The sequence below is a fragment of the Rhynchophorus ferrugineus genome, unplaced genomic scaffold, assembly GCF_030347505.1.
Source record: "Rhynchophorus ferrugineus isolate W39M unplaced genomic scaffold, kcgeb_rfMv2 rfM8, whole genome shotgun sequence".
Classification (NCBI taxonomy): domain Eukaryota; kingdom Metazoa; phylum Arthropoda; class Insecta; order Coleoptera; family Curculionidae; genus Rhynchophorus; species Rhynchophorus ferrugineus.
In genome coordinates, this window is record NW_027472587.1 from 10,185,831 (window position 1) to 10,201,833 (window position 16,003).

A 16,003-nucleotide genomic window follows, 5' to 3' on the forward strand; every position below is an offset into this window, starting at 1 on the left:
CTGTGATGTGCACTGGCTGTTTCATTTGACGTGCTAATTGATGAGTTCTGAAGGAAAATTGTAGGTGGAGTTTATAGATTTTATTGTTTTATTTTACAGGTGATACTCGAGGTGGCGATAACTCACTGATGGTATGCATGGAGATAAACGGTATCACATACCAAGGTGTCCTTTTCGCACAAAACTCCCAAAGCAGCTCACATACAGCGATAGCGTCTTAATAAGAAGAGAACGACAGAAGAACGAACAGGAAATCATTGCAGTTCTAATAGTTTTGGGACACTTTTTTATATTTATTTTAGCTCTTTGATTTTTTAGGTATGAGTGTGGATATTTTAAAATTTTAAAATAAAGTGGAGATCCTAAACATATATATATATATATTCGTTAGTATGGAATTTAAATTATCTAAAGGGCCCTAATGTTCATCCTCCTCACAGTTTTTTAAAGGCGAATGAGATGAAAAAACTGTATATATATATATATATATATATATATATATAGAGAGAGAGAGAGAGAGAGAGAGAGATTATCATTAATATTTGGTTTGGTTTAGTTTGGTTGTTTATTTGATATGTTTATTTGTTAGATTTTTTCTATGAAAATTATATTATTTATTTAAAATAAAATAAAATATCTTTTTTTATATATATTGTATATTGTGAAAGAGGAGCCTTCTCGATGGGATCTTACATTTTATTTGTTGTTCTCTATTCAATTTTTTCTCAATGTTCAAAGATGTGATTTCCAACTGCTCGTTCATTTGGAGCAGTTGCAGGCCAGTTTGCGTAATCTGATTTTTTTTTGTAAATATCCCATTGTTCTTTGTGATGCATGTGCGAGAGAAACAGAGATAGGGGAAAAAATCAGTTTCCGAAAATTGTATATTATTAAAACTTCTATAATCTTAAGTTTTATTAGTGTTTTAAGTTTATGTAATACAGGACGGAAGTATAGTAAATATAGTTTTTATTCTCGAATCGTTGAAATCGTACTAAATGCAAACCAAAGCGGTACAATAGTATGATCCACATTGATCCCGATTTGTGACAAAATCGTTTAAGAATACAATCTAGCGAGACTAGGTGATGTTGTCAATGTCATATTGTAAAAAATGCATTAATCAACTTAAATATAGTAACAGTATTTTAGCATTATTATCATTAGAACATGATGGATCTTGAAATATATAGTACATTTTCTGATAGCAGGTTTGTTATTGCGGACATCACTGCTTAAAAATGAAAAGAGGAATCGTATTTGAAGACCCATCTACAAACTTACCACTTTGAATTCGTTGTATATTTGCCAAAAAAAGACTGTTATTTTATGTAAACATTACTGTTTCTGTGAGTTCTTATTTATTAAGCGAGATGTAATTTATATTAAGTCTTTTATTACTTAGCAATATTAGGTACATAGGATATTTAGAGTTATAGGGTTGAGATTCTACGAAAAATATTTTTTTAAAGTAGCATTGTCATTCGCGATGGTATTTACATCAGTTCGAGGCAGTTATTACTTAAAATGTTAATTTTTGTACTTGTATAGCATTACTTTGATTATAATCTGATTGATTACTCTCAGGGAATTTGGTATTTCCTTCATATTCCTACCGTTGGTAAATTTAATTTGGTTCTTAAAGTAAGTAAAGAAAAAAATTGCGAATATTCACTGTAGCGCTGTAAATAAATGAAGTATCAATAAAAAGGTTGTATTGAAAGATCGATATCGTCGTATGATTAGTCCCTTACTCCTGACCTGTCCAGTCCTTCTGGATTTCACACTCAAATAAATAAAAAAAAAACACAGGTTTACAAATTCGAACCAACTTTAGTACCTACGCAGATACGACCGATTCTTAACGTTATTTGATGCTCTAGGCACGGACGACATTGCATTAAACATCATTTAGAAGTTATTTTTGTGGATGTCAACATATCGACTAAAAAGTCTCGGGCTTAACACATAGATGGAGCTAATTTTATTGAATTTGTGGGAAAGTTAATCTTGTCGGTCAGTATTTTTTCTAAGTTTATTATTTTATATTGAGTGTTTACTAGTGAGTATTAGTCATGTTTGAATAAAGAAAGAAGGACATTTTTAAATGAACTACTTGGTTATTTGATTTAAAAAATATAAAAATTTTATTGAAGAATGTTGTTGAACAATTTTGTTACAGTATTTGAGCTTAACGTTGTTAATATCTTAATCTGATTTTATTTGAATATATTTTTGATTTAGACATTGATATAGTTCAACAATTAGTCTAGTGTATAACCACTCCATTGTTTGTTGTAATAACATAAATATAATTTTTTTAAATATATTTTAAAGTCTTCTTTTACCAACTATGGGTTTATCTGGACTGGGCCTAAAGTTTAACGTGGGCTCCGATCCACGATCCTCAGCATTAAGCCTACCGACTGGCGAGTGACCAACTTTAGAAATCATCTCAGAAGACATCCGGTCTTACTCATTCTAGTTACTGGTGTGACTCTTGCTCTTGCCATAAACATTCACAAATTCTAAACAACCACAAACATAAATCTACGACCATGCCCCAGCATTATTCGAACCCGCGGCTATCGTAACAGTAGGAGGACCGTCCCGTCGCCTTCACCACTGCGCCACCAAGTCAGCTCATAAATAAATTGATCATACAAGACATGAAGACCAATAAATTTGCCAAATTGTAAAAATTCATTTAAGTATATTAAAGTAATATGTATGTAAACTTTATTGTTATTTTAAGTAAAGAACGATGTATACACATTTTAGAGATTACAAGGGTAGAATTACAAAACTAAATAAATAAATTTGTAAAATTTTATTGGGATTTATCAAATTAGGAGGAATATTTTATAGTAACCAGTAACAGATTATAGAAATACTTATTCTATAAACTGAAATTGACCTAGCACCAAGATTGGAGATACCATTTTATATCTGGAAGATACAAAATATACATTTTTAAGAACTTTTGCTTTCATACCCTATTACTTCTACTTTTTTCTTCTTCATATTCATGACTAATGATAAATAATAACATTAACAAGTCATTTTCAATTTGCTTGTTAGAATGACTATCTACGAATCTTTTTAGTTGTATTAACGTTAATTTTTTCTTCACAACTTTCGTTTTTTGCAAAAATCTGTTTCCTAAATGGTTGCCGAATTATTACTAAAAACCGGGAATTTTTCAAAATTATAGGCCAGTGATTCTTAATTATGAAAATATTAAATAATACCCGAGGGCGACATCTACACAGGGAATTCTCTAAGTACGTACAGATTCCTATAAATGTGGAGGACGGATTATAGATACCTGTACGGTTATCTAGACTTTTATTTCTTCTAATTTTCTTTTCTATAAAATAATTGTTTCTCGAATGTTAATACTAAATATAAGTAAAAAGCTATATGGTTTTGTATCTAATTACAGTTTCCTATAATGAGATAATAGAAACTATAGAAAATAAAATGTAGAAATACAGAGGACTCTTGTTTATTTTGTGGAGAATTAATATTATAGTCTTTTTGTAACTGTAATTCTAAAACTGTATTAAAATGACTGGATTTCTAATAAGTTACGGGCATACAACATAGAATATATTTTTAATAAAGGTAGTAAAAGGCGACAAATCAATTTTTTGAACACAAAAAAATTTTTACTTTATAATCTATTTTCTCAAAGAAAAAACATGGCCCTCAGATCATAATGCAATCTATACCGAATACTGTACCAGTTACACGAGAGGAATTTTTTATGCTTTCTGTTATTGCACATTTCAGCTACCGTACAAATTTTAACATTAGGTGTAACTCTCATTGTAAACAACTGTTAAATTCAATGCTTCTGACAGTTTGCTAGAAGAGTTAACTACTTTCTACTAACCACTTTACTTCGTTGGTTTCAAACTACATATTGGCAACAATGGATGTTTCATTTTAAGAGTTACGACTAACTTGTGTTTTGTATGTGATAAGTCTCTTTCAGAAGATGATTCTGCGAGTGTAATGCGCGGTTTAAAAGTCTTGAGAGCTGCAGGTATTAAAGGAATGAAGTTCACATTAATTAATTGAATAAATTAACCTCTGTGAATATGCATACCGAATGTCGAAAAGTGTATATCAATAAACATCGAAACGTTTTGAAGAAGGCGAATCTTCAGCATTACCATCAAGTCTACATCGAAAAAAAAAGAAATGAGGTATTTGGTCCTAAAAAAACACCACCATTTTGTGGCCAAGATGCTGATGAAGCGGAAGAGACAAGGAAAACAGAGGTACGATAAGTAGAGTGAGTACCCTTGAGTTTAACGATAATGTCTTTAAAAAAGCAGAAGGGCGTAGCATCATCACCTGAAACCATAGAGGCTGCTGAACGTCATATTCTATTAAAAAAATGTATGACAAAGATTTTCAGCTATATAGAAAATCACGACGATTCATAATTTATATTGAAAGAGATCAAAGATCTGACGGGGTATGTACCAGATGATAAAACTAGCATTACAAGACTTCAACAAAAAAAATAACCGACATAATAATTACGAGAAAGTAAGTTCATTTACCATCGCATCTATAAGACGAGATGAAAAAGAATATTGTTATTAAAATTGTTGTGAGACCTCCCCATATTCGAATGTATACTAAAATAAATGTATAAAGTAGTATTTGTAAATAAACATGTATTTACTTAACTTTTTCACTACTTAATATTTAATTAGTATATATTAGAAGATAGATAAAGTTAAAGAATTTCATTCAACAATTGTTTAATTACACCAAGAGATAAGATCAGTTAAACAAATATATATCTGATTAACGGAAAACGTTATTAAATATACTGTAACAATTAATATAAAATGAAACTATATTTTAAGGATTTACGGGCTTTATGGCGAATGTCGATAAAAAATTGAAAAGGCGCATGATCAGAACTGAATTCGGTGACCAATCATGCCGAACAGGTTTCAAAATTGGTTTAAATTCGTAGTGCGCATGTACCTTGCTTAGTTCCAATGTTCGCCGCACGACTTACAGCGCTTGGCGGCGGATCGGACCGACAAATTTGCTTGTAACTTAATTATTACTAGAAAGATGTTTTTGAATGATAGATATATGTTTAATATCTATTAATGAATAATAATAATATAATTATATAAAAATCTAAAAATATTTATATTTTACTTATTGATACTCTCCGTACCACAAAACATATCAAATATGGAAAAACCATTTCACAACTGGTGAGAGAAAAGATATTTAAACTGCTGCTAATTTTCTCTATTAAATAATAAATAATTATATTACCTCAACAAACTATTGTAAAAATAACATTAACCTAACAAAAATATTTCCTATAGATCATTCCTACTTTGATGGAATAGATGCTGCCACCTAGCGCTGACCGCCTAAAACCACACATCCAAAGATAAAGGAAGCTGTTGCTTGTTGTTGCTGAAATGTTGCGCGCGCCATCTATTATGAATCGATCTTAAAGGTCCGCGCAATCGCGGGTTGTCGCTCGGTTAGGGGCGCGTAAAACGAACCAGCTTTTTCAAAGTTTGCTTTGGGAATCAGTAAATCTTCACGGAGCGAATGGTCGTCCTCGGCCGGTTGACGCTCGTTCCGTGCGCGTAAACAGCGTTCTGTCACACGCGCTGATTAATACAATTAGAACAATTAAAAAAAATAACATGGTTAACGTCGATTTGTCACAACACTAACAACAAATTAATTGTTTCAACGTCGAGTCGGGCGGTGATCGAAAAGCAACAAAAAAAAACAACAGCCGACCGAATTGTGTTTCTGTGAATTTCTTGGGTAGGATTCGTCTCGCGAATAAGGTACAGTATTTTATGTATAATACATTATTTTTTGTTGGCTGATAAGTAAAAAAAAACAATAAAAAGCCTACCGAGATCGTACAGGTGATATACTTGCTAACCGAAAAGTAAATAGATATATCGTATTTAAAGTTTGTGTTTTGTTAATCCGCGTGTTGCTTTGCGTATAATAGAAATCGGTAATTTTTGTAAATTTCGACTATCAGGACTTAGATCCGTGACCGTTTAGTTGTCTTCGAAAAAATGCTATTTGTTTTTTGTTAAGACGGCATACGCACGTTGGCTAGTAGACGTCAGATTCTGGGTAGAGCGCTGTGACGGTCGAATATTTTCAAACAAACTGAAAAACAAAAAATAGGGAATCGATTTTATAATGGATTGCGAGGTGTTGACGATAATGTCATGATAACAACATGATACAATCGGGAAATTCGACGGTCTACATCTCGTAGGTGAATATAATGTAATATATTTGAGTTCGTTGGTAATGCGTTTCATTATTTATGCATTTGTATATATATGTTTATATATAAGTGACTCTCAGACCCAACTAACAATATTTACTTCATAAGAAGTGAAGCGCAACTCAGACAGGTCATTAATCAAATAATGCCAGAACAAATAGTAATCAGAAGGAGCAAGGTCTGGAGAGTAGCACTTCCCATTTAAATGTTTCCAACTATGATTTCAGTGGACAGGCAGTCGAGCGTTATCATGCTGAAGAATAATATTGTTGGGTCTTTGCTCGTATTCTGACCGTTTTTCGTGTAGTGTTAGACCCAAAATGCATCAACATTAGTCGACAGCGATCGCTATTGATGGTTGCATTAGGTTTTTAACAGCTCGTAGTATACAGCAAGCTGATCCCACCAAATACAGAGCATTCGCTTCGAGCCAGGGATATTAGGTCCCTATATTCATCACCCGTACGATACCACAATATGATAGAAAAGCCTTTCGGATTTCGCCGTTGAAGCTGTATTTTACATCTGACCAAACGCCTTTCACTTTCTTTTACCCAAGATTCTGCATAATTCTCATGTCCATTCTGACTGGAAATGTTGAGATTTCTTTCTTTGAGATTTTCATCTATTACCAATTTAATTTAACTTTCTTTCTTCGGACGATTCTTCGTCATTCATATCAGAATCACCACTTTTAAATCGACGAAACCTACAACAGGGACGATGGAATAGATCCACCGTAGGTTTCTGAAAATATTTCATGGGCTTCACTAGAAGACATCTTCAAATCAAACAATAAAATTAATGAAAGGCAATTTTGGGCATTACATAATTAGCTAATAACTAACTCAGTAATATTAAATGGTTATTATGTGTAGAGAAATGTCAAAACCTATTTCCAATTTATCCAGTTTAAGTACTCAAATCCATTTTAACACTTAAATTAGATTGTACTTCTACTATATTAATGCTTCGAATTTTCATTAAAGTATAACGCTGATTAAAATATATGTAAACACAAGTGTTTTCAATGTGTTCTCTCAAAACAGCCTTGAACCTTGCTTAATTCCAGTATTTGCCGCATGACTTAAAGTATTTTCAATGTGTTCTCTCAAAACAGCCTTGAACCTTGCTTAATTCCAGTATTCGCCGCATGACTTAAAGTGCAGTCGAATGTCATCTTCTATTAAAAAAGGTATTACCGAGAGTTTTAGCTACATAGAAAATCACGACGATTCATAGTTTATTTTGAAACAGCTCAAATATGTCCTGATGGGGTATGTACCAGATGATAAAACTAGCATTACAAGACTTCAACAAAAAAATTAACCGACATAATAATTACGAGAAAAGTAGGATCATTTACCATCGCATCTATAAGACTAGATGAAGAAGAAGAATATTGAATTTCAATTTGAGTGGTTAAGACGTCGATTTTATCAAACTGAATCCATCCAGTGTTCAGTCAAGGCTGACTAGGCAGTACGTCCAGACCTCACACATCATTGATGTTCTTTGACTCTTATACTTATCATTCTCCCAGTTTCTCCTATGTAAGATTTTCTGCATTCGAACATTACTTTGCGCTTTCCTATTGCGTAATTTCTGGAATGTATACATTAGAGGATTATTGGGATAAGTGATTTGAAATTGATTGTGAGGTAGATTGATATTTATAGTCTATCCAATGAAGCAGTGAACTTACATCATCAATATGTATAATGTATTGCATATTGCAGTTTGTAAATTTGTTTTAATACCAGACAATATGTTCATTCTCATTCCAGTTAAAAAGAGATACAATGTTGTCTGATAGGTTTGAACATGTAACCGAATCAGCCTGCAAAAGACGTTCGGTTGTCAAATATCTGCAATATTCTTCAAAACGTAACGTACGTGATAAGACGTATAAGCAGGCAAACGTCTTGGCGCTTTGCTTGTTTTAATAAATTTCAAATCGCTGCTTAATATTTTTGATTATTCTGGTTGATAATGCCGAGCCCAAATACGCCCTTAACAGTAAAATGCGTTAGGGAGGTAAGTATTGATACTATTAATTATTAAGCTGCTGGGGTTTTTATTGGAAATATTTTTATTGTATTGGAGCTGCACTGCATATTAGTGTGGGCAGTAAATCTAAGATCTCTCAAATTAAAGGAAAACTATACATTTTTGGATTCCCTGGACCTCGATAAGACATACAGAGGAAGTAATTGATAAATGATGGAATCTTGATCAAGTATTAGATAGATTGGAAATCAACAGCTTAGTTATTGATTTGAATACTTGCTCAGAATTTGACAGTGAGTGAATGAAACTTTCTGGATGTGGGATTATGATTTAATGCTGCCAATCCCAAGACAGGGTGATGAGAGTGGAAAAAAGTAAAGGTGAGTATATAATTAATATAGGATAACTTTAAAAAATCCTATTGTAGAACATGAAAGACTTATGTCCATAGATATGACTATAATTGTTCAGAATATATATGAGCATTTTTTTTTAATCTACGAGGAGATAGTGAATACTAACTGTTTCACAGATATGGCAAATGCATTAGAGAGAATGCAGTGATTAAACGTAATTTTATCAAAAAAATGTACACATGTATCATATAGATATCAGAATGAGTTGACAAGAAGACACAGCAACGAAGGAAATAAGAACTAAACATAAAAAGGTAAATATGTTCTCTAATGAAAACAAAATATATTACTTGGATGTACAATTATTAATTAGAATGAACCGTAACATTACACCCTTCTTCACCGGTACTTTGGATAGACTATAACTATAAATAAGCGTAAATCCGTTTTAATTTATTTTCATTTCATTTTCACGAATCTTTTGAACAACCTAGTATAGTGTAAGAATAATATTGTCAGGTTCCTTTATTTAGTTGAAGCTCAATATAATCTTTATCGAAAATAGATTAAACAGTCTTCGACAAAAGATAGACCGGGCGTCACTTTGTTTTTCATTCCAATAACCAATTTCTGTAAACACTCTGACGTTCTGTGTGTCTCTTAAATTAAAAATTCCGTTAAATTTAGAACCATTATCAATAAACATATGTTTTTCGTAAATATCAAAGGACTATACTATACTATACTTATATTCTCATAACATATCTCGAATTTTATTATCACTTTGTCGAAACAGTGCCAAACGGGAAAGGGAATTGCTTTATGTTATTGCAATCTCCATAATAAAGTCAATATTTCTCACGTGTATCCAGTACTGTCGAGGTATTTGTCTCCGAACTAAAAAAAATATCACCCGAACAATTAGCGTTTAATTGTTTAAATCTTCTGATATAATACGATCGGTAAATAAAAAGTTTCTCACTGATTTCACGATGTTACACGCAAATTTACGAATGTGTACTACGCTAATATACGACTCGTAAATAAATGGGGGGATTATATACGATAACACACGATAAACTATCTTGTTGCTTCATTGTACCATTAATAGCTGTCGGTTATGTTGTGCCTTTTCGGTGAAAAAATCTCGTCATAATAAGACGTAATAATTATTGGATCTACCCGTTCTTGATGTTTTCGTTTAATATAGTACATATCAATACATATACAGTCTATCCAAAGTTTTTTTAGTGATGCGTCATGGATATTCGTGACGTCGAAACATTGCAATGTTGCCGCATCAACATCGAGTTTTTGTTCAGTTTGGCTTTGACATACACGAAAATTCTATTCTAAATAAAATAATTGAACAAAAATGTTATTCAACTTAATTTATTTTAACATTATAGTACGTCTAATACATATATTATAGAAGGACTTAAAACTACAAATAAGAACACAGGTATAATAGTTTGTAGGTTAGATTTGTTTTTACGTTGAACTCTTTTCGACACCACCCATAAGAGTATTATTCCTAGTCGCCCGTTTTATGTAGTGGTATCCCCCTGGAGGCCCAATCCACCTAATTAACAATTGTATATCTGAGAAACCTGTTTTACTTTGATTCGAGAGCATCCTTTTTCCGTTTAGTTCTTGTTTCTTTCGATGCGTTTACCTGTCAAGTCATCTTGGTATCACTGTATATTTTATTTTTTCTGCTACTGTCTGTGTACACCATTATTCATAAGATTAATCACTGAATTCTGTCTAATGCATTTACCATATCTATAAAACATTTGGTATTCATTCTCTCCTCATTCGTTCTAACCTAATGCTCATATTTAATTTTGAACAATTACAAATCTGTGCACACAAATCTTTCATGCGCTACAATGCCATTTTCTGCAGTTATATTAAATTAATGATCTGCATAGCTTTAGTTCATCCATTCTCATCACTCTGTCTCAGGAATTTCCAGCATTGCACTGCATTTTCACATATCCTGAAAGTTTCCTTCAGTCACTTTCACTTTCCGACTCACTGTCCAATTCAATCACTAAACTGTTAGCTTCTAATCTGTCTAAAACATGTTCACGATGTATGTATGTCTTATCGAGTTCATCCAAACCCAATGTGTTATGGTCGATATTGCTTCCTTCCACATATCCGAACAGTTTTTGATGGAATATCCTTCCCGACTAGCAATATATCTGCAATTAATTATTAACAAATATAATGATCAACAAAACCTAATCCAATGCTATTGTAACTTTTACCTTTTTCTATCAATTTTTGTTGTCTTTACACTTTTTTGTTACTGTCTTGCCAAGAGTGCCAGTGAGCTCGCGCGACACCCACTTTGCACAGAGCTCTCTCATACCCAAATATTCGTGAATGATATGATGTACACGTTCAGTTGATATAAAGATACACTCTAAAGGAGTGTCTGCTATTCATTCAATTTCAACTTACGGTCATTCAAAATCATTTTGTTGATTGTTTTAATAGTTTTTTTAGTTTTAATAATAGTTTTAATATCTTTGTGTCAGGCCGGAGAAAGAATCAATCGAAATATAATCAATAGAACTGAAATGAATCAATAGGATAGTTCGGCTTTTACAATAGCTATTCAAACGAACCAATAGAATTAGTCCAAAAGGTGATGGTAGTGTCATCTAGATAGTGGACGTCGCAAGACATTTCTCCAATATTGTTTATAAAGTTAAATCTTTAAAATAAATCTGTTTCTTAACCTTACATCTTAAACTAACATATCAAACCTTACTTATAAAACTAACGAGGATATCGACTTCTCAATAAAGACATTTTTGAACTGTTCAGATAGTTTTTCAGGTAGTTTCTTGTGACATTAATCAGCTACACGTATTTTTCTTGTAAAGGTATTGTGAGTAAAATTGATTGATTAATTAATAAAATAGTAAAATTGTGTGAAAATGATTGAACACTTTTAAAGCAATATGTTTGGTTTTATGGATTTATCTTGGATGTCACATTTAAGAATGGTTACCCTACAACTTATTCTCTTCACATTCTTTGCTTCACATTTTTCTTACCTCACATTTTTGAATTGTACTTAAATGCATTCTTAATAACAATGAATTTGTGGGACTGGATTATTGGAGGGAAAAACGGAATGCTCTATTACCTAATATATTTAGCGTTTATTCTGTATATAAATATGGTATTTAAGATAAATATTAAAGGTTAAATATGAATGTACTCGTTTAATATCAAAGTAAAGAAAAATGTTATTTAATTTAATGGCTTGGAGCCATTAAGACGATCTCATTAAAAATATTGCTGAATGAAAACTCGCAACTCTTAAGCTACTAATAAAAAATGTAATAATGTGGCCAATTTTCCTTAATGAAATGTTATCCTGTTCAAGATTTCCGCCATAGAAAAGAAACAAATTAATAAGAGGTGGCTTGCTTTGGTTTTTGTTATAAGCAGAAGTTCGTTTTTTAGTACGAGGTTTGTCTTTTTGATTTCGGCATTGTGTTAAGCTTACTTCGTAGTATTCTTTAGCTCGAAAGTGTGCATCAATCATCATGGATAATATTTTAAAAGAACGACGTTTTAATAAATATTTGTTCTTAATGTTTTGTTTCCAAATTTTCCGGTAAAAAAAAAACAAGTTATTTGTTATGATAATATATGGTTTTGATAAAGCAATTAAAACAAAACCATAATACAATGGTTGATTTTTATATTTGGTGTTTTAAATTAGTGTTGTCATTTGGTTACTGACATTTCTGTCAATTCGTATACAATTATTCAACGACATTTTTATTTCAACAAAAACAATAATTTTTTTGTTTGCTTCTTGGTTATCGTTTTATATCGGGATGACATTTTGGCATATTGACATAATACTTCTGTTTGATGTCGTTGAAAATGTTTTGTGATAAATTTGGTAGTTAATATTTTGGATATTCTAACTTTATAAAACTTAACCTTACATTCCGTAATTATCTTTGTTCTTCCATATTTTAAAATCGATGTATGTTACAATACTAAGAATAACATAACAATTTAATTATTATTGTAATGAACTTGTTAATGCGTCACAAAATCTCAATATTCTAGATTATTTGTTTTTACTGGATCAACGGTTAATTTTTAAATGACCGATTATACACTGTAGGTAGAGAAAGAGAAGGTGTATTGCGATGGTGGCTCCATCTAGTGGCGATACTTATCGGACCGTCTTCGTAGCTTATGACATTTATTGTAAATCATTGATTGGTTGCAGAATGTGTTAACTTTATCCAGCTTTAATATATTTCAGGAGCTATGGTAACGTTATTTACTTGTTTCTATTTTAGAGTGAAATAAAAAAGTGTAAATTGGCTCGTAACCTTCTTAATTACATTAAAACGGGCCCGACCTGGCTGGAAAATCGTTTATCGTGTAATGGATTATGCGTTTTTTTTCTTGGAAGTTATCTGTTAACGTCAGAGGTCTTACAGATATATTTTTTATAATATATAACGAACTGATTAAATTTTTGATAGACGTTTCAATATGGCACGCTAATTTTAGAGTGTTTATCGGTGTGGAATCGTTGGGAAACGGCGTTTTTTTCATCCTCCTCGTGTTTATATACCACCTACATTTTTATGATAAATTTATGTCGTAGGAACCGCCAAATTTCTCGCTCTGATTTACATTAGACAGGTGCTGGTTATGCGTTTGTTTTTCTTGCACGGAAAGCGCCACATGATTCGAAAAAAAAGTGCATTTAACTGACTGACATCAACAAAACGCAATAATTGAAAAATTTATATCAAAAATCTCTATAAAAATTAAAATTAGATTAGGAATATAAACATGTAACACTTCATATCCATTTGATTCCAAGATTTGCAGCAGAAAGCTTGTGCGATCTAACATCTGATCACACTCCAGTATTGTTAACACTGGGCGCGACAATCCTAAGAAAAGTAAAAAAACCTCATCTTACCAACAAATATACTGACTGGGACAAATTCAGATTAATACTGCAGGAACAAATCAGTTTAAAAGTAAGACTTAAAATTATAGATGATCTTGGACCAAACCAAACATATAACTGAACAAATTCGGTCAGCTGCAAAAGATGCTACCCCAACAGCAAGAGAGAAATCAGAATATGAAGTACTTTACCCCCACGATATTAGAGAAATGATAAAAGAAAGGCGAAAAGTTAGAAGAGTATCGCACAGAACCAGAAATGCTGCAGACAAAACTACTTTTAATAGAATTAGTAATCAGACGAATCAAAAGATCAAGGAATATAAACAGAATTGCATTCAAAAGTATGTAAGCCATTTAAGATCACAAGTAGACAAAGATTATTCGCTATGGAAAACAACTCGAAGATTTAAAAGACCAATTATTCGAGTACCGCCAATTAAAAATGATCGAAATGAATAGGAATAATAGAATAATAGAATGTTACATAGCTAACATATTTCAACCTAATGATATAGAATCTACCATAGATACATCTCCTGTTTATCAACTCGATGTAGATCTAAATCTAATTTCTCCACTGGAAGTTGCCCCTGGAATTGATATTATTGAAAAAACTGCCACGAAAAGCAATCATCATGCTGACATATATATTTAATACCTGTTTAAGGCTGAAGCATGTCACGGAATGCTTTAAGGTGGCACAAATAATTATGTTTAAAACACCTGACAAACCTGCAGAACAAGTCGAATAATACAGGCCTATTTCGCTACTACCTGCAATATCAAAGTTATTTGAGAAACTAATATTTAAACGTGTTAAACATTTGGTAACAATACCAGATTTCCAGTTTGGTTTTCGAAATCACCATTCAACAATCGATCAAGTGCATAAAGTAACTGCGGCTATTGAAAGAGCGTTTGAGGAAAAAAAATACTGCCCTGCAATATTCCTGGATCTCTCACAAGCTTTTGATCGGGTTTGGCATTTGGGATTTGTAAGATGAGCAAATTGTTACCGCGTAACTATTGTCAATTGCTCTGCAGTCACAATTGCATATAACCCCAGTAGCGAAATAGGCCTGTAAGATCCAACTTGTTCTGCTGGTTTGTCAGGTTTTTTTAAGTATCATTATTCGAGCAACCTTAAGACATTCCGTAACATGGTTCGGTCTCAAACAGGTTTTAAATATATATGTCAACATTATTTTTTTAATAACCTAGGTGTAATATCATCAATTCCAGGAGCCTTTTTAGTATTGAGGTTGTTGTCAATTTCTGTGGCAACTTCCATTGGGAAAGTCAGATTTACAGCTACATAACTGATAAACAGGATTTATATCTATTGTAGATTATATATCATTTGTCTTCTGCCAATAATTCAGCTTTTCACATCGTTACGTCGAACCCATTCATTTTGATCATTTTTAATAGGCGGTACTCTAATAATTGGCCTTTTTGTCCGCTTCCGGGCATAGTTCAAGAGTAATTATTATAAAAATATTCTTTTTTAATTTTCAACCTCTGGTTTTATATAATTAAATCTTTTCTTTATTAAAAAAGTTTTCAACAAGACTTAGGTAATATATAAATAATACATTTTTTCAATACTTTAAATATCATATTAAATTCCATTAACCTTACACATTTTAATTAAAATTCTATATTCATTTATTACCAGCTAGCTATTAAGCATAAATTCAAAAATGCTGTTTAACTACTGCAAACGAACAAAACATCGTAAATCACACTTCTGCTGCAAATGTTTAAAAATAAAATTTATTTTAATATGCGCACCTTTATATTAATTGTTTTTATTATTAGTAGTAAAAATCCTGCAACGTTTGCAACCGTTGTTCGCTTGATTAGTTTTTATACCAGCAGTATATTTTTAATGATGCCTTCGCAATGGAACTAATTAAATAATAAAGTTAAGATAGTTAACCTATATTAATACTAAGTTATTTAAAAAATTATATATACAGTTTATCCAAAGTTATTTTGTATATACGTCATCTAAATTTGTGACAAATCAAAACGTCGCAATGTTGCCGTATCAACTCAGTTTGGTTTTAACATACAACAATATTCTAATTTAAATAAAATAATTAAACAGAAACACGCATATCAAATATAATTTATCTTAACATTATAGTAAATCTAATGCATATATTATCGAAGGACTTAAAACTACAATTAAGTACACAGTTATAATAGCATGTAGGTTAGGGTTGTGTTTCATTATATTTACATTGAACTCTTTTCTATAACATCTATGAGTTAGAGTTTTAGGCGCATTTGTAGTTGTATCACCTAATGTTGTTGTAAGTTGTGACCACCT

The 16,003-nt window shown here is 31.7% G+C and overlaps 2 protein-coding genes and 1 long non-coding RNA gene across 7 annotated transcripts in view; all 3 read left to right on the top strand.

The window, feature by feature from the left end:
* The window catches only part of retn (retained), a 265,375-nt gene extending 263,646 nt beyond the window's left edge, over positions 1-1,729 (top strand). For all 4 annotated transcript variants that reach the window (XM_076411354.1, XM_076411356.1, XM_076411355.1 and 1 more), the window contains exon 9: positions 100-1,729. In XM_076411354.1, the coding sequence (XP_076267469.1) occupies positions 100-221 (122 nt within the window). In that variant the 3' untranslated portion in view covers positions 222-1,729. The remainder of the gene's footprint in view (positions 1-99) is intronic.
* A 1,935-nt stretch (positions 1,730-3,664) lies between these two features.
* LOC143200514 (uncharacterized) lies at positions 3,665-4,706 on the top strand. Its single transcript, XR_013006739.1, has 2 exons — positions 3,665-4,289; positions 4,347-4,706. It is a non-coding gene; the product is annotated as an uncharacterized LOC143200514 (long non-coding RNA).
* An 869-nt stretch (positions 4,707-5,575) lies between these two features.
* The window catches only part of Pde8 (Phosphodiesterase 8), a 235,178-nt gene continuing 224,750 nt past the window's right edge, over positions 5,576-16,003 (top strand). The window contains exon 1 of one of the 2 annotated variants that reach the window (XM_076411372.1): positions 5,576-5,855. The gene's annotated coding sequence lies outside the window, so the exon portion shown is untranslated. The remainder of the gene's footprint in view (positions 5,856-16,003) is intronic. The other variant, XM_076411374.1, reaches the window with a different exon arrangement.